Here is a 23,372-nt window from a genome sequence, read left to right as displayed (position 1 = left end):
ATGATATAATAATAGTTGTATTATTTAAAAATAAGATTATATTAGGATAACAAATCGAAATTAATGCTTACATAAAATATTATATAAATTTCCTACTTTAAATATATCAATAAATAATGCAGTGTAAGTAAATAAGATCAATTCAGATTAGGATACTTAATTAAAATAACATAAGATTGGAATTAAAGATGATTATCTTTATTACTACTTATGTATAGATAGTATCTATCATTTTGTAAAATACAATAGTATCATAAAATACTTATGCATTAAAAATATACGTATACTTCAAGAATTATTAATTGAATATAGTCATATTTAGTAGGTATAAACTTAAATTATATGCCAAATATTATTTAGAATGGATTTATATACTTGAGTTAATATTACATGATATTTATTAAAATGAACAAAGACAATTTATCGACAATAGATAATGCAATAACATAAAAATATGAAGATGAATAAGACTTTGATTAAATATAAGCCTTATCTTAAAAGTCTAGACGTAAGTAAAAGAAAAGTGTTGAATATATTGGAAATGGGCCTATATTTCAAGTATTATTATACCAATCAGCAAACAACATAGTTGGATTTTTGATTCTAACACTTTATCTGATTACCGACTCAATTTTCATAGGGCAATACTTAGGTTAGGCAGGGCTCGCATCTTCTTCAGTTGGAACCCCCTTGGAATTACTCGTTTGTATTGTTGTTATTTAGTCGCTTTCAGTTGGTGCAATATCGCTAATAGGACCTGCACTTGGATAAAAGAAACCAGAGGAAGCTAGAAATTATGCTACATAGTTTTTCTTACTTGTGGTTATTTATAATATAATCATGCCTGCAATTATATTACCATTAAAGAATATTATTGCAAGAGGATTAGGGGCAACTACAGAACCAGTTTACACATATTTATCTAATTATATGTGGGTAATGTACTCTATAGGCATTGTCTCGTATTCTATCAATGGGGCATTACTACCACTACTTAGATAAGAAAATAAAGTTAAGGAGGCTATGGTCTGCCTTATACTAAGCTCTGCCTTAAATATTATTCTGGATGCAATCTTGTTCAATTTCTTTTTAGATAAACTTAAAATGTAATCTGCAGCTATTTCCACTGTTGTATCGCAATTGATAATTGATTTATGGATACTTTACAATTTTTTTGGTGGTGTTAAGTCAACTATAATTAAATTTGATAAAAAGTATATCAAATTCAGTTGGTTTTATCTAAAAACTACATTTAAACAATTTATTCCTGCAGCATTTAATACTATCCCAACTATTATTGCTTAGGCCTTAACTAGTTCGTAAATCTCTAAATATGCAGGTAGCCGAACCACATAATATTAAGCAGTATTGGGAATTTTTTTGCGTCTGATACAACTAATGGTTTAACCACGTCTTGGAATATATTTTGGTTTTCTAGCTATCTTTTCATATAATCTAGGATAAAATAAATATCGTAGAATCTAAAAATTAATATTATATGCTGACTGGCTAACTACCGGTATTCTTTTAGTAGTATAACTCATTTTGATCGGTCTGATGCCATTTTTAATTAAAATGTTTAATTCAGACCAGAAATTTGTAGATGAAGCAACCCCTTTGTTGAGAATTTGTTTCTCTGGAATTTTTACGTAAAGCTCGATTACTTTTGCGTCAGGTGTATTTTAAATGCGCCGAAAGGTAATAACTGCCACTTTACTATAAGTCTTTAGACTTATCGTTAATGTTATTTGTATATACATTTTCCCATTATTCTTAGATATAAAATGGATATTCATCGTACCTACTATTACTGAGGTTTGTGGTTTCCTGGCAGCTTAGTTTTTCATTTGGTAGTAGACCTTTTATTTCAAGAAAATGGCAGACGAATAGGAAGCAGAACCTAAAGCTATAGAAGGTGTAGAAGTATCAATTGCTAGTATATAGGAGACTCATATTGATTGATGGTCATTTCATTTCTTTTACGACCTATAAGGTATATTAAAATTAGTTAATCAAAAAAAATTATTTATAAAAAGGTTGCATTATAATTGATATTACTAGTATACGCTTATTTTATACTGATAACTTTTTCTGTTAAATCAAAATTGTAGAATACTTTATAACATAATATTTGAACTATATTAATATTTATTAGCAAAAATATGTAGTATTTATATTTCAATTAGTAGTATTCAACTAGATTCACATGATAATCATGTCAAGACATTATTATAAGCTTAAATAACAATCCAGTTTTTAAAAATTTGATAATAATTTTTTGTAAAATTTCAGCTTCTCTAATATAAAGGTAATAAAATAGTATAGCACTTCCTTTATTTGCAAAAAATGTTGTTTTCTCAATTAATAGCGTTCTACCCATTTATTGAACAAACTACAATTATCTTGGGTTCTCTTGAAATAAATATAATCTATAAAATACGTGTAAAACATTTTATTTATTCTACGGCTACACCTGTATAAAAAATTTATCATATTATAATACTAATATTATATATCTAACTAAAGTTGTCTGATCAAAATGAATGGGTTTCCGTCTCGAGTACCATCCATACTAAGCTCTTTAAAACCTAGTCGCACGATGTCTCCTGTATTCTAACATTCATAACATAACCCATTTGACTTCAATCTTTTAACCGCTATGCTTTCTAAAGTAAAAAAGCATAGTCATATTGAAATTTAGAAGCCTATAATAGCAGATTTTTAATTATAAAGATAAAACAGTTTTTCTGTTACTGATTTTAATACTTGTGATGACTTTTAGTAGCTACCTGAAACTATAGGCGCTATGTCCAAAATACGGTTAGGTATGAAAGACATTAAAGAATAATTTAACAGAATAGACAGCCTAAAACACCATGCAAGTGTTTTATAAGAAAATTTGGTAATTCTAAGAACGAATCTGTATTAAATTGCAGATTTTGCTCAATAGAAAAAGAAAAAGAATAGTAAACATGAGTGAGTTTAATAGTAAAAAGCCTAATAAGTAGATTGTGCATTTATCTAATTTAAATCTTTACTATGTAATCACATAATATTTAATATCTATAAATCGCTTCAAAATGACTCTAATTCTGCGAGACCCGCCAATCAATACATCTCTTACAACGTTATCTAATCTCCTCAGAAACTCAACAGACGACGTTTTAGGCATACATTTTTTCAAAAACTCAGTATCAATCAGTTTTAGATCTGAGGCTATTGCGACTCGGAACAAGCAAATCATGAGCGCTAATTCCAATATTCCACTCAACCTGAAAGTGCAGAAATAGGTTTTTAAGCAGATGCACCGTCTCCTCGTCCGCCCACTTAACGAATTCATCACAAGCAGGGACATCCTGGCGCTCTTGCGCCTCTCGGAAAGCGAAGCTGCCGTGCAAATATACGAGCACGAGTCCGGAAGCCTACAGGCCCAGATAGACCTCAAATCGCAGGCCGCCCTGACGAATGCGAAATCTGCTCTGCAGGCGGGCATCAAATTTCTGAATTTCACGACGGGGCGAATTTAGACGCAGAGGGTTCAAGTTTACGAGCAGAATTCCGTCCAGCCAGAGAAACTGATAGTGCAGAGCGTGGTTGACGCCGGGAATAGTGCTGTTAGGCGCTGCACGCCGCGGAGAGACGGTGCCAGCCAGGAAGTCCTGTTGCGGCGCAGCCTGCTGCAATACCGGTCCAGATCGGGCGTTATACGCACTCCAGTGGCTGCGCAAAAGAGGAATATTCTTACAGAAAGTGTTAATTACGACGATCTTTTCAGGTTAGAGTGTCAGAGAGGGGATCAGTTCTATAAGGTGATCTCGAGATGCAGGAGCAGTAAAAAGTGAAAATATGATTATTATATAGTAATAATTATAATAATTTGGGAAGGTTATTATTGATTTTTAAGTTAGATGCATTGTGAATTGGTGAGTAGTAGGAAATAACGTATAAAGTAGTTCAAGAAACTAAGAGGTTACAATGAGTGTATTAACAACTTGAACTGATATGATATCATCAATAGGGTGAAATAAGCGATTAGGAAATAGAAAATAAATATTAAATTACAGACAATTCTATAAATTACCATCTCAAAATATTACATAATATGGAGCACCTGCATCACCTCATCAAAACCAGAGACACATCTAAGCTATTCGTTATAGCTGTTGCCAGCAATTCTGTCTCATCTAGCTTGAAAATTTTTAATATTCTTAGTAAAACTTTTGATATAAAATTTTATAGTTTTCATGATTAAGTAAAAGACAATAATTTATCTAATTTCAATTTCTCGTAAATATTTAATTTTCTAAATACTATGAATAGATCGATCGTATTCGTCACTGGACAGTTTGCCCTTTTATCTCCTCTCGTTGATCTATCACACTTCAATATTTTTATTAAGTCTACTGAAGATTCACGACTTTAATCTTATTTAGAACAGTATCCAAATTCAGAGGAAACACTGAATACTTATTATACTACTATAAAGCGTAATTATCTCTTATACTGCCTCTAATAACTGCAGGTAGCCGATTGTGTACTCACAGAAGATCAGGAGGGAGTTGACTGTCCAGTATCATGTGCTATTAGCGTACCAGTAACGCCATATGGTGATCAATGTACTAGTACCCAAGAATGAATATATTCTGTATCAATCGAACCTGAAAATAGCACTCCCAAGCGCAAAAAAACCACTGCAATAGACAAGAGACCTTGGGATCGTGAATTACTAGAATTGGCTCAGCTCTACAGCAGTTCCCTAGCGGAAGTTAAGCAGAAACACCTATCCAGAATACGTACCAAATAGCTCAACGCGGTAGGGGAAGTAAACGGTAAGTGAAAGTTTCGCATCTAGACGAAAGAGTAGCGACTTAGGAGCGGTTTGGACGACGCAAAACTAGTCAATTACCTGTACGGAAAGTGGTCTAACTGGGTTTTTACTAAACTGAAAAACACGTTTCGGTGCGGCAGTTCTATTCAAATCTAGAGCAAAAATAGAATTTTCAGACGCAAGAAAGAGAGTTTCCTCACTGAGAAACATAGAAAAAATTTCGGGGGAATCTAGAAAAATCTGCCTTGGACTTCGAGTATCCCTTAAAGTAAGGGCTCCAGAATAGAACACCAGAAGGTGCTTTTTATGGGAAACGGTGAAATCACTGCAATGGCTGCAAATGAGTTCTGAGGCGCCTTCTCTGACCACATAGAGACTACCATCATTGAGCAGCTAAAAATTTTCGATCTACTTTTTTACTTTGTTAGAATCGAACTGGAACAACTCGTCGTTGCACACAGTAAAAAAATTATTCTGTTAGTCCAGATGAGTATAAAATACAGCATTATTGAGGTAGCGTTACAAAAGATTTTAGACATTCATCATCTGGGAGATATTATAATCAGTATAATAATATAAGTTACAACATCTATAATTATTCTTTTTACATATAATATTATCATCTGGCCTAATGTGTGAGAGAGTATCACATTCAGGAAACCTCATTTTCTATTGCACATGCACACCACTCGAAAACTAATCAATATGTGAGCAGTGTATTGTTTTACATCTAAACCACGATTATTGGATATGTAATGACTTTAACGGGGTCTGCCAGTGCGACGAACTGGGAAGTATCTGTAATATTACCCACTATAAACAACATATTCCTATAAATTTTCATTTATCATTACTCTAAACTATGGAAGAACCCGATGTATACTCTTTATCAGGGTCTAAAGCTATTTAGACTTCTTTTCTTAATTACGCCCTTAAGAATGGCTTTAATATCCTAGATAAAAAATACTAATTACTGATAGAAAGTAAAACTGCTATTTAAAGTTTGAGCAATCATGTTTTTGTTGATATTCTGCTTGGCATGCAGTAAACCCATATGAAAATAATCTACAGTTAAATCCTATATTATCCAGTTAAGTGCTTTAGTATATTGAATAAATAACTATTATATATTGAAAATTAATTTTGTACATCATTTAATGTTATGATACTTTAATAGTACCACAATTCATCTGAAGAAATTAAGTTATTCAATGATAAAATGGACCACTATCAAAATTTCTTTATACAATTTTATTAATTACTAGTATCTAGAGAAATTAGATTCTGTCTTGTAGATGTAACTATGTTTTTATAGAATACAAAAAATATATATTCTTAAGAATTTTTCTACCCATTGCCACCCATATTTCCATTATTACTATGTGATATTATAGAATTTATATCAAATGTTGAATTGGATTCTTTTATTCAGTAATTCATTATACCATTTGAAGCTCACTATATTAATAAAATTAACATATTTCATGATCTTTATAAGCGAAATTCTATCGATTTACATGAATTTTTTGATGAGATACATTATAACGGTAATATAAAATTTAATGAAGTTAATGTATTTTCAAAATTGAAGATATTTTTCACTAATCACTAGCAGCATTTATAACACCATATCTTCTATTAAGAATTTATTTTTAGAATCTTTTTATCCAAAGATAACTATTCCACACTAGATGTGTTAAAGATTAATTTAACATAATATGAAAAGTTCTAAATTGCATAAGTGGAACATTGTATTCCATTCAGTTTATCGTTATAGGAACTGCCATAGTTTATAAAAGAGTGTTGTCATATGACCTATAATGAATTTGAAAACGATATGTACTCATTTGATGACATATAAAATTTTTAGGAAGATTACATCTTTTCACAAAAAATCTGTAAAATCTAGAATATATCAAATAATCAATATTTTTTTAAGAATACCATCAGGTTAGACATAATTTCATCAAAACTCAATAATATTAATTCATTGTTTGAGAAACATAAAATAGTATAATCAATTGATACAAAATCAAAGCTTTCACTTTAGAAGCGGCTTGCTTTATTACTTACTAAAACATAAACTACATAAGATTAGCTAATGAGTCCAGATTATTCTAAAATTGATGTGAGACTTACCTGCGATTATTGCCACTAAGATATATTGCATAATATTTTCTGTCCAGTTCTTATCAACTCTGAGATTTCAAACTTTCTTCATAAAAATATTCCACTTACATGTGGCCATAATTTTCATTATTAGTGTATAAAAAATAAGTATAATTGCCCATTCTGTGATATGGAAATGCATAGTATAATCATTCAAAATTCTTTCAATTTTTATGAAGGTCTATTCGATAAATTTCCTCTTCTGCTTCGATTCTCTTATAGCTTACTAAATAACGTATTTTTGGCATATCAAGCATTTAAACCTCATATTACTTCAATTAATGATGGTGGTATTATTTCTAGAAATCTTCTTACAGTTTTATAATATATGCAATGTATTTCCGGTGAATCTCCTATCACATATCCTATTTAATAGATTAAGTTATCTCTACCTAAAGATTCATTCTCTATAATTAATACATGTTGTATTGAGTGTAATACAATAATAAATATTGAAGAGATTATTTTTTGCATTTTTTGTGGTTCTGGAGCGCACACGACTTGCAGGAATGACTGTTGCAATTATTGCTAGTAGTATCTAATATTTCACCCAATGAGTATGCGTATTATTGACCATGAAGGATAGTGTGCTATTCGAGCTCCATATAGAAACTTTTTTGGTGAAATACCAAATGAATTTTATGGAAGAAGATTTGTCATTGATCCGAAAATATACGATAAACTTATGATTTATGGATTATTAGGATACTGGTAGGTAAGAAATTTTGGAATGAACGTTAAATTTCAGGTAGTCCTTGAACAATATGTAAATAGTATATCCAGCATTTCGCATACTATTACGAGTAGTTTTGAAGACGCAGAAGTAAATGAGATTTGATTTAAAAAAATTATTCAGCATTTACTAGGTTTAATCTTACCAAATGTTAAATGCAGAAGTTAGAAACGAATACGTCATGCAAAATATTAAGTAAATGCTTTGATGATTCTGCAAATCCTATTATACTATCCCTGCTGGCATCCGCCCAGGAGTGCCCACCGCGTACACCAAACGGTTCGCGCTGGCATTCACCGTCACTGCACTGCAGATCATCCTGGTGCCAGCGGTTGCCGCTGAAGCCGCACCGTTCTAGAAGCTCCGTCCGTTACGGGTTCTGGGGGATTCGCTGCACCCTAGGCTGCCGACGCGGGATGGGAGGACGTCTACGCCAGAGGCAGTTTTCGCAGCAGCTTGCCTATGTGCAGCTGCCAATTCCTACCGCGGCAAGCTCTGGCAGTGACGCTATGCGCACAGCCGTTTCACCCAGGCCTAGCTGGCGCCATTTCGATGCAGTCCTGGGGCATTCGGCCATTGCACAGGGATGCTTACCAGGCGCTGCTAGCATGCGACGGGTCCGAGCGCTGCTAGGGGCTGGCTGATTCACGAACTCGCACATTCCCTTAACTTTTGCTGGCGATGTCCGGTGCGCAGTAATACGCAAGAGCCGGCCCGTCTAGCACGCGCCTACCCAATAGCCGTCTGGTACAATGGCAGATGGCAGGCACTTCTTTATATATCCGAATTGCGCTAAGTCTGTGTGCTGGTATGTAGATGTATCGTGTTAAATCTTGGAGTCACTTATGAACTTTATAGTACAATAATCACATAACCGATATTTGTCACATTCCTTTTCTCTAATGAGTATTGCTAACTGCAAAACGAACGACCCCGTAGATGGTACGAAATGCAAAGAATGTAACCCACCGTACGTATTAGTGACGAATAACACCGCCTGCGCACCTTTAACTCCAAACATGTGCCTGGTCTTTACCACAGACTGCTCGACGTGTGATTTTGATGCCCCGCAGCTCTGCACCGCCTGCACGAACGATAAGGTCCCCGCCAGGGACACGAACACGTGCGAGACCTGCGCGAAGCCCTTGGTGCCTAATGCCGCTGGGACGGAGTGTGTCGGCAGCCAGTGCATCGGCATCTAAGACTGCGCGACCTGCGACAAAGCGGATCCTACGCACTGCGCAGGATGCACGAATGGTGCCGTGCCCTCTACGGACGGACTTTCGTGTGTCGGCTGCCCCGAGGGACAGGTAGCAAATTCTGAGGGCACCGGCTGCCTGACTCCTGCCTGCCTTAAGGATATAAAATTTTGCGTAAAATGCAGCATCGATACCCCGTCGTTATGCAGTGAATGTGAACCTGGAAAAGGGCTTATGAAAGGTGGATTATTTTGCATTGATTGCATGAACGGTCCGTAACTTGTGGATAAATGCACAAAATGCAATGTTCCGTATCTCACAGAATGCGATGAATGTATCGATGGATATTCTCCAGATACAATTAATAACAAATGTCTTTTGAACACGTGTATTTTTGGATCTACTGCAATTGAAGGATGCCTGACTTGCTAGGCTAGCAATAAGATGTTGTGCCTTACGTGCGAAGACGCTCTAGTTCCAAATCTCGCTGGTACGCATTGCGTCGTGGATAACTGCTTCGCTCATGTGAAGAATTGCGCGGCCTGCGACGCTAAGGATGCCGCAACCTGTTCACTGTGCGACGAAGGCAGGAGACTAAAAGAGGGTCAGTGTGATTCTTGCGACGATGCTCATATTGAGACAAATGGGAAATGCGAGCAAATCCAAAAATTAAGCGCAGGTGGTATTATTGGCATTGTCATAGCGGTTATTCTAGTGGCTGCCGGATTTGCGGTTTTCGGGGTATATTTATTTAAAAAGTACAAGCAGAACAAAGCATCCACCCTGATCAAAGATCAGGTGCAAGCTTAAATAGGGTCGCAGTATGAGGTTTGAGTGAGAGTCTACAACTTGCTTTACTGAGGATGGGTCTATTTCTAATAATTTCAGTTTTGTGAAATTACTTTAAGTTCTTATATTTTAGCATGACTATCACGCCGTTGCATGGTTCCAATTTTAGTAGGGTGATCAATTGGCAAGTTTAATCGCATCAACCTAATACGGGTATGTTTTGGCTTGATACTCCATTCCTAAAATGGATTATCCGTGGAAATGCTAGAATCATCTGCTTGACGCCTAGAACTGAGCAACTTGTGGTGACCAGTTCTCCGAATCATGTCAAATTTCCCACTATGAGACTAGTTTGAGCTGAAAGTACAGGATGTTGTGACTAAGTTTTGGATTGCTTCACTTGCTAGGCCTACTAAGATAAACTAAAGCCTTGAGTAGAATTCGTGTTTATATTACCATATTTCTAGGGTGTCAATATCAAAGAGTAGAAGTCCTGACATTATTGCGCTGCTATAAATATTCGTAGGCTTGCTGCTTCTTTATGCATGTACTAAACTGGCGGAAGTCCCATGCAGATGGGTCCAGAGATGGCATGCAGATAAATAAAGGGACAAACAGTCCGAACTCAGTTATTATTCGGTGATTTCTTGGAATGCTGCTGATACGACCACTACGAACGCGGGTGCAATTCGAACTAGTCATAGACCTATATACTTACAGGCGAGGTAAGTTGCAAATTGATAGCAAATTATGGATTCATTGAGTTTGGTAATTAGTAACAAATAACTGGGTTTGACAGGCTAGATAGGCAGATGAGGTACATTTTCACACGCTATAGTATTTTTTATTTTGTGACGCCGCTATACAAATGATACTTAAATTTTCAGAAACTCTCCTATAGTACTAGCACTCACTTTTTCTTGCAATTGCTTTGTAATCAATCGCTGGGTATTTCCTGCTAGAACTACAAATGTAAGTAGTTGACAGTGGGCCCATCATTAACACTATTAATACTATTTGTTTATCAGTCCGTAATCAGATTTCTATTATTAATAGTTTTCTATCTGGTATTTATCCAGCGAGTATCCCTTTTTTCACCTACTCCAGGGGATCTGAATAATACATAAGCCGACTGTGCGTTAGTAGGGAAGTGCGACCATAATCGCACCGTAAGATCCCACTTTAGTAACGCGTGGTTACCGTAGATTACTGATTACATGGATTGCTTATGCGGTGGACTTATTCCATGCTGCAACATGTTCATTCTTTTCCATAAGGCATCTCCAGGTTACTGGCTCTACCACATTTCTTAGTTTTGTGTACGAATTGTTAAACCACTATTTCGAATAAATTGTAGTGAATTGAGAATACGCCTGGTCGCAGTTGCTATTATGTAGTAAGTGTTAGTACTCCTTCAGCACAGTTTGCGAGTTAGAATTGCTTCTATCGAGAAGCTCCAACATGACTTCATCGGAATTTAATCCAACATTACCTATACCATGCAAGAAGGTTTTCTTTGATTAGGACGCAATTAAAAGTACTTGGATTTTAGTTGCGTGGGCAAACTACCAATCCAAGTACCATATCCAGAAATTTCACATTTAAGCCCTAGCGCATGAAGCTAGCATGGCCACAATATTATTCGTAGTATTACATAGAATCCTATCCCAAACGCACTCGACATACTATCTATGGTTCTATGCGAAGTTGGTAGAGTAGCAGGATTAGCGTATCTTGATAGGCGCTGAAATAATTGTAACTCCTTGCATGCGCTTAGAAGTTATTTCCATCTCTGGCTCAAGCTTCCGCATAAATAGAAACATTGACTTTGAGGATGTAGCATCTTGTGGATAATTATCCCGCTAAGTAGCACTTACTGTTTCCCCTCTGACTAGTGAAACCGTGTTATTCGACAGATAGAGATTGCCAATTTTGATACTAATAATCCGAAAATAGAATTTCACTGTCATATGATCTCAGACGCCTGCTGAATCAAGGCCAAATATAAAATGAAAAACACGCGAATGGAAGGAGCATAGAAGCCATGATTCTATTATTAGCATATCAGATATTAATCAAACTAGCAATCGTATCGGAAACTACTCTATAATATAATTTTCTATAATTATCTTTTAAATTTAGAATTCCAGTATAAAATTTTATATATAAAATTGAGAGCGTTGATAGTCATGAATGTTTTAGACGTGACACTAAAACTCTACTTATTATCATATATATAGAAATGCATAAGTATAAAAATAACTTTACTATTTGTGGTTTAAGATGTTCATGTTTTTAAAAAAGTTATAAATAGGGAAGTAAAACTTGGATCGAAACTATGTATATTACACCAAATTGAGAATTATTAAATTTATCCCTTCATCTAAAATGATCTGCCATGATAGCAAAGTAGAATGCTTAACATGCACTGATACCTCGCCATCAGCCATCTGTTTAACCTGCCGCCCGCAGCTAGCAATTGGTTCTGGATAATGTGGGGTCTTTTGCAAGAAAACTATAAATGTTGATGGTACGTGTCAGAAGACCTCCGACTGCGCCAGCATGGCCTGCACGGACTGCTTCGGCGACGCCAAGACGTGCAGGAGATGCAACCCGCGCTTCCATACCCTCGTCGATGGAACTTGCGTCCACGTTAACAACTGCAAGTACTACAACCACTACTGTATTAGTTGCAATATTGCGGACCCCCGCCTCTGCGGTGAATGCGCCCAGGGACTGGTAAACCTGGGCACTGAGTGCTCAGTCCCGGACGCCTATAATTCCGGGCCAGTGGCACTCGACCACTGTGCAAAATGCACTAGAGATGGTGCTGGACAGTGCGGCTCCTGCGTGGACGGCTACTATCTGAGCGACGACAAGTGTATCTTCAGGTCAAACTGCATAGTAGGTCCTAATGCAATTGAGAAATGTATTAACTGCGACCGCAATGACAGGATGAAGTGTGAGCGCTGCGAAAAAACCCACACTCTAGTCAGCGGGGTGTGCGTGGCCAAGGATGCCTGCCTGAAGACGGTCGAGCATTGTTCTCAATGCACCTAGGAGAATCCAACCGCTTGCGAGATGTGCGATCATACCCACGACCAGATTAAAGACAAGTGTGTCCCACGTGACGACTGCACCGCGGGGATGCATTCGGTGGACAACTGCAAAAGCTGTGATCCTCAAGATAAAATGATTTGTCACCGATGCGACAAATCCTATATATTACTTGAAGGAAAGTGCGTGAACAAGGATTCTTGCCTAAAAACTATTGATAATTGCAACTACTGTGACTCTACCAATCCTCATATCTGTTATTCATGTAAACCTACGTATATTAAAACTGATGGTTTGTGTATACTTCGTGATGACTGTAGAGGAGGGCCAAATTCAGTTTAAAACTGTAACTCGTGTTTCCAGTACGATAAATTTTAATGCTCAGGGTGCATTTCGTCTCACAAGCTTGTCAATGGAAAGTGTATAGAATACGATTACTGTTTTTACTAAGATATGGATTGTATTCAATGCAGCAAAACTATTTCCAACGTTTGCGATTTGTGTAACTCTGAGTCTAGACTCGTTTCTGGTAGTTGTATTGATAACAAATCAAATTGTTCATATAAAAGCACCAAAAACAATAATTGCGTACATTGCTCAGTGGAAGACCCGAAAACCTGCTACGCATGTGCTCCTACTTACATATTGGTGGAAGGGAAATGCGAACATTATGATGCGTGCTTATCCAAAATTGATGACTGTACCATCTGCTCCTTATTGAATCCAACAATTTGCAAAACGTGCAAAGATACCCATGTGGAATCTGAAGGTAAATGTGTTCCTCGAGATGATTGTCAGGTAGGTCCAAATGCTATTTTCTAATGTAATGGTTGCCAGGATAATGATAAAACCAAATGTTAGTACTGTAAATAAGGATACGCCCTGGTCTATGGTATTTGCGATCATTATGATACCTGTTTGATAAACGATAAGTCATGCATAGAGTGCAGTTTAGCTAATCCAAATAATTGCAAAATGTGTGAACGTGGATTTAGTATAATGTCAGGGGTTTGCGTTTCGAATTCAAGGAAATGTATAGATTTCGATTTGAAGGATAAAAAATGCAATCAATGCGAAAAGTACTATTTTATTTCAGAAAATATTTGCAGACGCTGTGAGAAAGGCTGCATCGAGTGTGCTGGGGCAACTTACTGCATAAAATGTGAAGATGGATCCGTTGCTATTGATGGTGATTGCTCGCAGAACAGGGGCAGTGCGGGCACCGCCGCCGGGCTGGGAATGATTGTGATCGCTGTGATAATCATAGCTGTGGTGGTTGGAGCCATGCTCGTGAGGAAGATGAGGAGCAAAGCCCAACCCGAGGCCAGCAGCGGGTATGCCATAAACTGACCGATAATTAAGTGACCTAAAACCATTTTCAATAATCAAGGCCAGCGGGGTAGGCATGGGATGTGAGTTTGTCGCTAGATGGTTGAAGCCAACAAAAATCTAGAGGACGTCAGACACAACGATAGATTTGTGCACTCAGCTAAATTGTGCAAGAACTGTCGTTGTACTAGCGTTATATGACCACAAACTGGCACAACCTACAAGATTCCAGGCACTGGGGTAGGCTCTAGCCACTCACTAATAGGCGTTGTTTTCTGAGTACATTATTATACTATCCCTGCGGGCATCCGCCCAGGAGTGCCCACCGCGTACACCAAACGGTTCGCGCTGGCATTCACCGTCACTGCACTGCAGATCATCCTGGTGCCAGCGGTTGCCGCTGAAGCCGCACCGTTCTAGAAGCTCCGTCCGTTACGGGTTCTGGGGGATTCGCTGCACCCTAGGCTGCCGACGCGGGATGGGAGGACGTCTACGCCAGAGGCAGTTTTCGCAGCAGCTTGCCTATGTGCAGCTGCCAATTCCTACCGCGGCAAGCTCTGGCAGTGACGCTATGCGCACAGCCGTTTCACCCAGGCCTAGCTGGCGCCATTTCGATGCAGTCCTGGGGCATTCGGCCATTGCACAGGGATGCTTACCAGGCGCTGCTAGCATGCGACGGGTCCGAGCGCTGCTAGGGGCTGGCTGATTCACGAACTCGCACATTCCCTTAACTTTTGCTGGCGATGTCCGGTGCGCAGTAATACGCAAGAGCCGGCCCGTCTAGCACGCGCCTGCCCAATAGCCGTCTGGTACAATGGCAGATGGCAGGCACTTCTTTATATATCCGAATTGCGCTAAGTCTGTGTGCTGGTATGTAGATGTATCGTGTTAAATCTTGGAGTCACTTATGAACTTTATAGTACAATAATCACATAACCGATATTTGTCACATTCCTTTTCTCTAATGAGTATTGCTAACTGCAAAACGAACGACCCCGTAGATGGTACGAAATGCAAAGAATGTAACCCACCGTACGTATTAGTGACGAATAACACCGCCTGCGCACCTTTAACTCCAAACATGTGCCTGGTCTTTACCACAGACTGCTCGACGTGTGATTTTGATGCCCCGCAGCTCTGCACCGCCTGCACGAACGATAAGGTCCCCGCCAGGGACACGAACACGTGCGAGACCTGCGCGAAGCCCTTGGTGCCTAATGCCGCTGGGACGGAGTGTGTCGGCAGCCAGTGCATCGGCATCTAAGACTGCGCGACCTGCGACAAAGCGGATCCTACGCACTGCGCAGGATGCACGAATGGTGCCGTGCCCTCTACGGACGGACTTTCGTGTGTCGGCTGCCCCGAGGGACAGGTAGCAAATTCTGAGGGCACCGGCTGCCTGACTCCTGTATGTCTAGAGGATATTAAGTTTTGTGTCCAATGTAAAGATTCGTACCCGTCACTATGCGGACTATGCTAATCAGATAAAGGTATTACCGCTGATGGTTTGGCTTGTATTGATTGTATGAACGGCTAGAGTGCGGTTGATAAGTGTATAAAATGCAATACACCATTTTTAACATAATGCGACTAATGCATCGATGGATATTCTCCTGATACATTTAACAACGAATGCCGTGTAAACACGTGCATTTTTGGATCAACAGCAATTTTAGGTTGCCTATCATGTCAAGATGATATCACTATGTGCCTTACGTGCGAAGACGCTCTAGTTCCAAATCTCGCTGGTACGCATTGCGTCGTGGATAACTGCTTCGCTCATGTGAAGAATTGCGCGACCTGCGACGCTAAGGATGCCGCAACCTGTTCACTGTGCGACGAAGGCAGGAGACTAAAAGAGGGTCAATGTGAAGTCGTTCAATAATTAAGTGTAGGTTCGATTATTGGAATTATTATTGTTATTGTAGTAGTAATTTTGGCAATTGTTATTATAACATTATATTGTTGGAGAAAAGTTATTCAAAACAGAGTGCTGCCATTTGAGAATAATGAAGATTTATTAAACATAGATTCTTAAATGGAATAGTGAAATATAACAGTACTATATTATACAATTTCTTTGTTATTTTGTTTAAAATAACTACAATAAATTCAAATTTGATCAACCTACTATAAAATATATTTTATCTACAAATTTACATTAAATATTAGCATATTTGATATTCTTAGATTATATTGCTATTAAATTATATGAATTTTTAATTTTTTACTTATATACAAAACAAGCATTGTTCAACAAGTTTTAGATATATTAAATATTATATAAAAATGTAATATATTTTGGAATAAAATTTATATTCTCAAGACTGTGGAAGTCTCCATTTTATAATAATATTTCATATGAAATTAATGTTACTAACATGATTATCGAGTAATAGTTAGTATAAGGTTTTGACTAAATATATTGAACAATATTAGTGTCAAAGCTTTTGATAAAAGATAATTAACATTAAATTATTGAATTATAAAAATTTAATCTATATATACAATATATCGTAAATAATTACCCTGAGCCATAAACATAATAAATAGTTAGCAAAATCTGTGATTGTACATAAACACAATATATAGTGTTTGATTTAATTTAATATATGAAATTCTATTCTATTATAATTTTAAATTATGATATACATAATATATTTATGAAAACATACTTAATATATTATACTAAACTCATTGTTACGGAATGGAGTCCCCAACAACACAACTCAGACTAACCCGCTCACAATCAATTTAGTCTCAATATATGAATCCTTTACCAAATTCATCGCCTTTGCATGCACGTACCTTACAAATGACTCGTGGAAAGAATGGATCATCATCAGGGTATGTTATTTAAACAAGCCCTTTTGAAAATCTCCCTGAACTTGCTTTACAATAATAGTCTGAATAAGCATTATATTAATCACTTAAACGATCACAATATTCACAAATGAGTTTTAAAGCACTCGCTATGAGCCTCCCTGAAAACGAAGTATTTCGTCATTAAGCACTAGAGCGATAACAACGAGATAAAAATAATCTTACTGATGTTCAAAACAGACAACTTTAGTAAAATGCATTGGCAAGGTCATCTGGTAGGGAGGGTTTTACATAAGGCAAGATTAAGCGACATAATAGTACAATAATATTGGAAAAATTTACTTTAATGAAATTTGAAGATTTAAAAGAACGTTTTGGAAAGAAACTAGCAAGACGTAACAATGGTGGGATTAACTTCTGAATTATTTAAAAATTTAAAATTATTATCATTAATGACTGCAGTTCCATTAAGTTTCTCAATTTATCTATTATTCAATATTATTTTGATTGTCATATGATTATTTTCCAAAAATTTATTTTACTAGTTATAATATATTTTACTGTTGCCAAAATTCGTCAATCGTCGTCATTTCTCATATCAAAAATGCTGCTCCTAGTCTTTTCCAAGCTCAGTAAACTATCACCAGAAGAATTTAAGGACCTTAACAAATAGTAGGAGACATTTGCAGTATTATTTTACGCGCCCTGGTGCGGTCACTGCAAATAGTTTATGCCAGAATATACTGCAGCGGCAGAGTCCCTAGAGAAATCAGTGAAACTTTACGCGATGGACTGCGACAAGCAGGAAAATAAAGGTGTTTGCGGCCAGTAAGGTGTCCAGGGCTTCCCAACAATGAAAATCTATCATTCAAAGGATGGCAAAAAGGGTATAACATACGAAGGCGGTAGGACCGAATCGGACGTCATTTCCTGGGTTAAATCGATGGTAAAGCTCCCATTTGAGCTTTCTAGGGGCAAGAAAGTCAACAAAATCGCTACAGAAGAGGGAGATGCGCTTTTCATCATCACCGCTTCAGCGAAGCCATCCAAAATGCTTATTACCTTTGGAAAAATGCTCGAAAAAAGGGCAAAAGTGGCTGGAATCGTCGGATTTAACTCTCAAGTTTATGAAGTTTACAAAAACTCACCGCTGCACCCTTTTCTTTTGGACACCGAAGAGCCATAAATCATAGCCAGAATAGGCCTGAAATACATCAAATTCGAGGGAACAAAGTCGACGGCCGAAATCGAGCAGTGGCTGAAATCTGTTTTTGAGTGACCCTACTCTCTACATTTTCCATTTATGAGGCTGCTGCCGCACACGTCGAACGCGTTTTTGTACGCAGAAAACGGCGTTTTTTACGTCGAAAAACGCGTCCCGATCAGCGCGATGTCAACACAGGAGCTGCTGATTTTGTCCTAAATTCAGCACCCGCTCATTGTGCCTTTAGTGTCATTTTCGAGCGATGAAAGTCAATTCAAAATCAAATTTCCGTTCTACCGAAAATCGGACCTGAACCAGCAAATTAAGCGCCGAGTTCAGCCTTTGCACGCACAGACCATAAGCAAAATCGCGTTTCAGGTGTTGCAGGCGCTCAATTATTTGCATGACAGAAAAATCGCGCATAGAGACGTGAAACCAGCTAACATTTTGATATCGGATTCTACGGATTTTCATCTCACGGATTTTGGTATTTCGAACTAGGAGGCGTTGATGAAAACGTGTGTTGGGACGCCGTGTTTTATTGCTCCAGAAGTTTTGAATTAAAATTCGTATTCCACTTCTTCTGACATTTGGAGCCTCGGGGTGTCTCTGATAACGCTCATGTAGCTCGAGAATCCGTTTATCTCATCTTCTATGATGCAGAGCTTCAAGTTTATAACAGAAAAAACGCCAAAATTGAACAATTTTTTCAGATAATTTCCATAAAATTTATAGATCTTTGTGTTAGGAATGTTGACAGATGTGGAGCGACGTCCTATCGCATCAGGGTTACTTTAAAATCTGATTTTTCGTGGAATGAAAATCTCACAAATTACGTTTAAAAATGACTAGTTTGAGTAGACTTGTGTTGTAGATTTGGGGTCGAAAACGAATCGGACTCGCACTAAGAGTCAAGAAGAGCTTATTTAAGAGCTAAAATTAAGCGAATAGTATTTATTGAAGCGATATTAGAAATTATGCGCAGGAGTAGATTAAAAAATTTCTGAGTGCTGGCAAAGCACTGAGTGTTAAGCATTTATGAAATTTAGACTTATTTAGTGACTAAAAAGTTTAGAGTGAATATTATATGTACATTATTTTAATATAAAACAATGGAGTTAGATTTATTTTTTCAGAAGTTAAAGTAGAATACAAATAAAACGAATTTAAATAAGTATATTTAATAGTTAATTATAGCTTATAAAAACGAGGAAGCTTTGTAATACTGTTTGAAGTATATTGATTTATTAGAAGAAAAAACAGTTATTTAAGTTAGAAATGCGAAGATAACTTATTAAGTTTTATAATATTAATTAAAAAATAATATTAAGTTGATTAATTTATTGACTGAGTAAGATCCGACTTTAGTTATCAACTTAATTGATAAAAATTTCGTTTAACCAAATATTGCTAAATAAATAAATATTTAACCTTTAAACACTATTTTAAATGAAGTTAATTCCGAACATATTATTATTAATTATTTTAAATTTACGCTAGGATTAAAATATAAAATAAAAGATGAATATTTTACTGATTTTTATTTTATGGAGAACCTAAATGGAAAATTTTATAACTATTAAAAATATTATATTTAGCACGCTTATGAGGTTATATTACTTCTACTAGAGATGAATAAAGATGAGAAATTATTAGCAATAAAACAGAATATTGAAAAATTACTTTAAACTGGCATTGAATAGATATTAGATTAGATCTAGCCAATTATGAGTGGAGAAGCATTAAATATTTGTTTATAATAAATCTATGATATCAAATAAACTCTTTTTATATTTAAAGAACTTATGGCATGCGAAATTTTTTCAAACATTATTGAATTATTCATTATTTCGAAGTTTTCATTTATGGAAATTAAAGACATTTTAATAACGCCGATAGCCAGGATTAAATCATTTAAGCTATTCATTTAACCTATTTTGGATATGGATTATCGATTAGCATATGATATTATTTAATAATATTTACATTTATTAGGTAAATGGGGTATAAAATAATTGAAAATGATGAATACTCTAAAATTAAAATAAATCACTTGAATAAAGCATTACGTTGTCTTATCTTTTATTATAACGGGGACAATGTGCGAATTTAGTTTTATCTTATATTTATTGTATCAAAATATGTGTTGATTTTTAGATTTGTTTCTTGACGCAAAATGCATATATTTTCTTCAAAATTATTTGATTTATGAAGAATATTATCATCAGATAATTCAGCTGTAATTGTTTAAAAAACTTATGCTTAGGATTAAATAAATTAGTTTTAAGATAAAGTATAGTTTTTTAAAAGCCCTTAGTTTACTGGGTTGTTATTTTCTACAACAAATTCTTTGTGAATAGTACTGCTTTAATATATTGGCTTGGTCACAGATTTTAATATTCTTTGTTTATTTTATGTATAATTATATGAAAAATCGGGTAGGAATTTTTAATATGACTTGAAGTCTAATTTATCTACCACTAGGCTACCTATTTTTTAATTGACCTCAATTTCCTACCTCTTACACCGAAGTGATGATTATGATTCATTTTACCTCATTTTACGTAAATAATTATAATATAAAATGTCACTAAATTCCTATTTTTTTGCTTCTCCTTCGTAGAAGAACAATTGATATTATAATTAATATTGTCGTTGCTAAGCAAACGCTACCTAAAATTAATTGTAAAATATTATCTTTTTATATATATTCAATTTCAGATATATATGGAAATGTTGAATCCATAATAGTCTGATTATTTAACAACTGTATCGTAGCTACACGTTAAAATTATTTAGTATTCATTATCTGTATTATTCCATCAATTTGTGCATTATTAAGTTTCAAAATAGTACTAAAATTATTACTTTTTATAAAATAAGTTAAAGTAACTATATGATCATCTTTTGCAGCAATAGATGGATAGTGCATTTAGTTTACTTAATCAATATAAAACATAACTTACTGATCATAAAATCTAGGACATAAAAGAGAATTTGTAGAGCTTTAAATCATAACTGTTAAGTATTTTCCATAAAGCTAAAGCTTCATACTTTTAGCACAATAATTATGAACAAACTCATTAAAACTAAAAATTTATTAATAAACTTAACTACTTATAAATTAAAAATCAACAAATCCTACTATTGTATGTTCTTCTATAAATTAACATTAATAAATATATAAATAACAGTCAGCAGGTGTTTCCATTTCATTACAATAAATGTTAAGTTCTGCATCGAAAAATCTTTTAAATGCTACGTTAATAAAAAATTTACGTGATGTATTGCTAGCTTATTATTTATTATCAAGTACATTTAATACCAAATAAATTAAAATATTTTTAACGCCTTATGCTTAAAACTATTTCATATATTTTAAAAAATTAGTCGACTAAAATGAAGTAATTTATATAGCATTTGGAAACAACATTATTTAAGATTTCCCAATAAAATTTTCATAATTCTTAAATTATATATCATGTACTCTTAAACTAAATTAAAATTGTATTTCATCTGAGAGTTTTATTGTATATTCTATCCATATCTATTTCAGTCCTGATTTTATTCTCGACTCTAAGTCACTTTATAAGTTATAAACTAACTTAGAATCTTCTTCTGCTATTTTATAAGCAATAAATTTTTATGATTATTTTTTGAAAAATTTAGTTAATATAACCATTTAGAACTATTAAAGATATAAATTTTTATCAAATTTAATTTCAACAGTGTTTTAAATACCAGAAATAGAAATTTTTATATTAGCAACTAAAGTTTGTACTTAAAAAGCAAGGAATACAAGATCTTTACTTATTATATGAACTTACTATATAATTTTATTAGAATATTATATATTAACTTTAAAGTATATTTATCGAAAAACCAGCAATGGTTAGACTTAAATAATTTATGAGGTGTTATCAGAGTATAATGTTTCAACTTGAAAATCTTTCAATTCTGAAAATAAAGGATTTCCACTCCAAAGATAGAGATCATTATCTTACAAGGCATACAAAAAGTAATTCTAAGTTAAAATAATATACATTAGCGAATAATAAATAATATATTTTATATATAATATATCAATTATCATATTAACCCCAAGATTTAATTTTCCAAACATTATTTTCAAATTATAAACATCCTATTCCGCTATTATTGAGATAACTTGTCCAATATTTATTTAGTGGAATATCTAAAATTACACATAATAAAATACTAATCACAGATCCATGAGAAACTGCCAAAATACAGTCTTCTTATTACTGTAAAAAATAATCAATAAATTTCTAGCATCTATCTTGAACTAAATACAACGTTTCTCCACCTGGGGGATTCATTTCAAGTGGTTTTAAATGTTCATATTCCGTTGTGCCTAAAGCTTCTTCGTAAGTCATACCTTCCCATGTGCCCCAATTAACTTCATTCAAATTCTAGGATATTTAAATACATTATTATAATTTAAGTTCTTTGTTGATAATTTCCGCAGTCTGTTATGCACGATTTAAAGGAGAAGATAAAATTAAATTTGGAGTAGGTAAATGTTAATAGATATATTTCGCAGTTTATTCTATAGAGTTTCTTCCTTTTTCATTCAAATATATATCTAAAAAGCCTCTAATTCTTGGTATAGGACCAGAATTTAGTTCTGTTTCACCATGCCGAACTAGAATTAAAGTTTTCATGATAATAATAATTATTAAATTTCATAACATTATTATATATAATAAACGGTAATTTATAATTATACAGAGTATCGGATATATAATAATAAATTATAGTATAATTATTACAACTATTAATAACTAAAATAAAATAATAATATATTTTATACTGAATATTCATACTTTAATAATGAGTTACTTATCAAAATCTTGCTCTTTAACGCTAGACACAATTTAAGAAAACGAAAGTGTGTAAGAAGAGTCAGATAAATACTTTTTGGAGAATAAGTTTACACTAATTGCTTTCTAAGAAGATTATAGTGAATAGTAAAAAATTATTGAGCGACACCCTTCTACACCAATGCCAACTTTCGATAAATCCAAACAAATTAGACCATATTCAGCAGTTGAAAGACGGTACCATTTTATTCCACCAGAAGATGATTTTATAGCATAATTAGAAGCCTTGCGTGCTTAGAAAAGAAATGTATGACTGTTTATTTATTTTAACTAATTTTATGGACCAAATATTTATTGAAATAGATCACGATGACCAGGAAGCTGTAGAACAACTTAT

The 23,372-nt window shown here is 34.8% G+C and overlaps 20 protein-coding genes across 20 annotated transcripts; 14 read left to right on the top strand and 6 right to left on the bottom strand. All coding sequences in view use genetic code 6, as the record gives it.

Moving 5' to 3' along the window:
• Window positions 1-405: 405 nt before the first annotated feature.
• On the top strand, window positions 406-1,962 carry SS50377_22554 (Na+ driven multidrug efflux pump; the record flags this gene model as incomplete). The annotated part of the gene is made up of 1 exon (XM_067906443.1): window positions 406-1,962. One exon carries the CDS (start codon window positions 406-408, stop codon window positions 1,960-1,962), a length of 1,557 nt encoding a protein of 518 aa, XP_067765711.1.
• A 577-nt stretch (window positions 1,963-2,539) lies between these two features.
• SS50377_22553 (uncharacterized protein) lies at window positions 2,540-2,980 on the top strand (the record flags this gene model as incomplete). Its single annotated transcript, XM_067906442.1, has 1 exon — window positions 2,540-2,980. One exon carries the CDS (start codon window positions 2,540-2,542, stop codon window positions 2,978-2,980), a length of 441 nt encoding a protein of 146 aa, XP_067765710.1.
• Window positions 2,981-3,080: 100 nt separating this feature from the next.
• Window positions 3,081-3,842, top strand: SS50377_22552 (uncharacterized protein; the record flags this gene model as incomplete). Its single annotated transcript, XM_067906441.1, has 1 exon — window positions 3,081-3,842. The coding sequence occupies one exon, from the start codon at window positions 3,081-3,083 to the stop codon at window positions 3,840-3,842; it is 762 nt and encodes a 253-aa protein (XP_067765709.1).
• Window positions 3,843-4,102: 260 nt separating this feature from the next.
• On the top strand, window positions 4,103-4,636 carry SS50377_22551 (uncharacterized protein; the record flags this gene model as incomplete). The annotated part of the gene is made up of 1 exon (XM_067906440.1): window positions 4,103-4,636. One exon carries the CDS (start codon window positions 4,103-4,105, stop codon window positions 4,634-4,636), a length of 534 nt encoding a protein of 177 aa, XP_067765708.1.
• A 12-nt stretch (window positions 4,637-4,648) lies between these two features.
• Window positions 4,649-5,374, bottom strand: SS50377_22550 (uncharacterized protein; the record flags this gene model as incomplete). The annotated part of the gene is made up of 1 exon (XM_067906439.1): window positions 4,649-5,374. The coding sequence occupies one exon, from the start codon at window positions 5,372-5,374 to the stop codon at window positions 4,649-4,651; it is 726 nt and encodes a 241-aa protein (XP_067765707.1).
• Window positions 5,375-5,459: 85 nt separating this feature from the next.
• On the top strand, window positions 5,460-7,835 carry SS50377_22549 (uncharacterized protein; the record flags this gene model as incomplete). Its single annotated transcript, XM_067906438.1, has 1 exon — window positions 5,460-7,835. One exon carries the CDS (start codon window positions 5,460-5,462, stop codon window positions 7,833-7,835), a length of 2,376 nt encoding a protein of 791 aa, XP_067765706.1.
• A 50-nt stretch (window positions 7,836-7,885) lies between these two features.
• On the top strand, window positions 7,886-8,374 carry SS50377_22548 (uncharacterized protein; the record flags this gene model as incomplete). Its single annotated transcript, XM_067906437.1, has 1 exon — window positions 7,886-8,374. The coding sequence occupies one exon, from the start codon at window positions 7,886-7,888 to the stop codon at window positions 8,372-8,374; it is 489 nt and encodes a 162-aa protein (XP_067765705.1).
• A 258-nt stretch (window positions 8,375-8,632) lies between these two features.
• On the top strand, window positions 8,633-9,763 carry SS50377_22547 (Cysteine-rich membrane protein 2; the record flags this gene model as incomplete). Its single annotated transcript, XM_067906436.1, has 1 exon — window positions 8,633-9,763. One exon carries the CDS (start codon window positions 8,633-8,635, stop codon window positions 9,761-9,763), a length of 1,131 nt encoding a protein of 376 aa, XP_067765704.1.
• A 50-nt stretch (window positions 9,764-9,813) lies between these two features.
• Window positions 9,814-10,218, bottom strand: SS50377_22546 (uncharacterized protein; the record flags this gene model as incomplete). Its single annotated transcript, XM_067906435.1, has 1 exon — window positions 9,814-10,218. One exon carries the CDS (start codon window positions 10,216-10,218, stop codon window positions 9,814-9,816), a length of 405 nt encoding a protein of 134 aa, XP_067765703.1.
• A 961-nt stretch (window positions 10,219-11,179) lies between these two features.
• On the top strand, window positions 11,180-11,692 carry SS50377_22545 (uncharacterized protein; the record flags this gene model as incomplete). The annotated part of the gene is made up of 1 exon (XM_067906434.1): window positions 11,180-11,692. The coding sequence occupies one exon, from the start codon at window positions 11,180-11,182 to the stop codon at window positions 11,690-11,692; it is 513 nt and encodes a 170-aa protein (XP_067765702.1).
• Window positions 11,693-12,106: 414 nt separating this feature from the next.
• SS50377_22544 (Cysteine-rich membrane protein 2) lies at window positions 12,107-14,125 on the top strand (the record flags this gene model as incomplete). Its single annotated transcript, XM_067906433.1, has 1 exon — window positions 12,107-14,125. One exon carries the CDS (start codon window positions 12,107-12,109, stop codon window positions 14,123-14,125), a length of 2,019 nt encoding a protein of 672 aa, XP_067765701.1.
• A 234-nt stretch (window positions 14,126-14,359) lies between these two features.
• On the bottom strand, window positions 14,360-14,827 carry SS50377_22543 (uncharacterized protein; the record flags this gene model as incomplete). Its single annotated transcript, XM_067906432.1, has 1 exon — window positions 14,360-14,827. One exon carries the CDS (start codon window positions 14,825-14,827, stop codon window positions 14,360-14,362), a length of 468 nt encoding a protein of 155 aa, XP_067765700.1.
• Window positions 14,828-15,068: 241 nt separating this feature from the next.
• Window positions 15,069-16,154, top strand: SS50377_22542 (Cysteine-rich membrane protein 2; the record flags this gene model as incomplete). Its single annotated transcript, XM_067906431.1, has 1 exon — window positions 15,069-16,154. One exon carries the CDS (start codon window positions 15,069-15,071, stop codon window positions 16,152-16,154), a length of 1,086 nt encoding a protein of 361 aa, XP_067765699.1.
• Window positions 16,155-16,919: 765 nt separating this feature from the next.
• SS50377_22541 (uncharacterized protein) lies at window positions 16,920-17,348 on the top strand (the record flags this gene model as incomplete). Its single annotated transcript, XM_067906430.1, has 1 exon — window positions 16,920-17,348. One exon carries the CDS (start codon window positions 16,920-16,922, stop codon window positions 17,346-17,348), a length of 429 nt encoding a protein of 142 aa, XP_067765698.1.
• A 183-nt stretch (window positions 17,349-17,531) lies between these two features.
• On the top strand, window positions 17,532-18,206 carry SS50377_22540 (Protein disulfide isomerase; the record flags this gene model as incomplete). Its single annotated transcript, XM_067906429.1, has 1 exon — window positions 17,532-18,206. One exon carries the CDS (start codon window positions 17,532-17,534, stop codon window positions 18,204-18,206), a length of 675 nt encoding a protein of 224 aa, XP_067765697.1.
• Window positions 18,207-18,230: 24 nt separating this feature from the next.
• On the top strand, window positions 18,231-19,193 carry SS50377_22539 (Kinase, NEK; the record flags this gene model as incomplete). The annotated part of the gene is made up of 1 exon (XM_067906428.1): window positions 18,231-19,193. The coding sequence occupies one exon, from the start codon at window positions 18,231-18,233 to the stop codon at window positions 19,191-19,193; it is 963 nt and encodes a 320-aa protein (XP_067765696.1).
• Window positions 19,194-20,180: 987 nt separating this feature from the next.
• On the bottom strand, window positions 20,181-20,690 carry SS50377_22538 (uncharacterized protein; the record flags this gene model as incomplete). Its single annotated transcript, XM_067906427.1, has 1 exon — window positions 20,181-20,690. The coding sequence occupies one exon, from the start codon at window positions 20,688-20,690 to the stop codon at window positions 20,181-20,183; it is 510 nt and encodes a 169-aa protein (XP_067765695.1).
• A 28-nt stretch (window positions 20,691-20,718) lies between these two features.
• Window positions 20,719-22,176, bottom strand: SS50377_22537 (uncharacterized protein; the record flags this gene model as incomplete). The annotated part of the gene is made up of 1 exon (XM_067906426.1): window positions 20,719-22,176. The coding sequence occupies one exon, from the start codon at window positions 22,174-22,176 to the stop codon at window positions 20,719-20,721; it is 1,458 nt and encodes a 485-aa protein (XP_067765694.1).
• Window positions 22,177-22,213: 37 nt separating this feature from the next.
• SS50377_22536 (6-phosphofructo-2-kinase / Fructose-2,6-bisphosphate 2-phosphatase) lies at window positions 22,214-22,816 on the bottom strand (the record flags this gene model as incomplete). Its single annotated transcript, XM_067906425.1, has 1 exon — window positions 22,214-22,816. One exon carries the CDS (start codon window positions 22,814-22,816, stop codon window positions 22,214-22,216), a length of 603 nt encoding a protein of 200 aa, XP_067765693.1.
• A 169-nt stretch (window positions 22,817-22,985) lies between these two features.
• SS50377_22535 (uncharacterized protein) lies at window positions 22,986-23,288 on the top strand (the record flags this gene model as incomplete). Its single annotated transcript, XM_067906424.1, has 1 exon — window positions 22,986-23,288. One exon carries the CDS (start codon window positions 22,986-22,988, stop codon window positions 23,286-23,288), a length of 303 nt encoding a protein of 100 aa, XP_067765692.1.
• Window positions 23,289-23,372: the final 84 nt, after the last annotated feature.

The sequence above is a fragment of the Spironucleus salmonicida genome, chromosome 3 (genome assembly GCF_000497125.1).
Source record: "Spironucleus salmonicida strain ATCC 50377 chromosome 3, whole genome shotgun sequence".
Classification (NCBI taxonomy): Eukaryota; Fornicata; order Diplomonadida; family Hexamitidae; genus Spironucleus; species Spironucleus salmonicida.
This window is presented reverse-complemented; position numbering and strand designations above follow the sequence as displayed.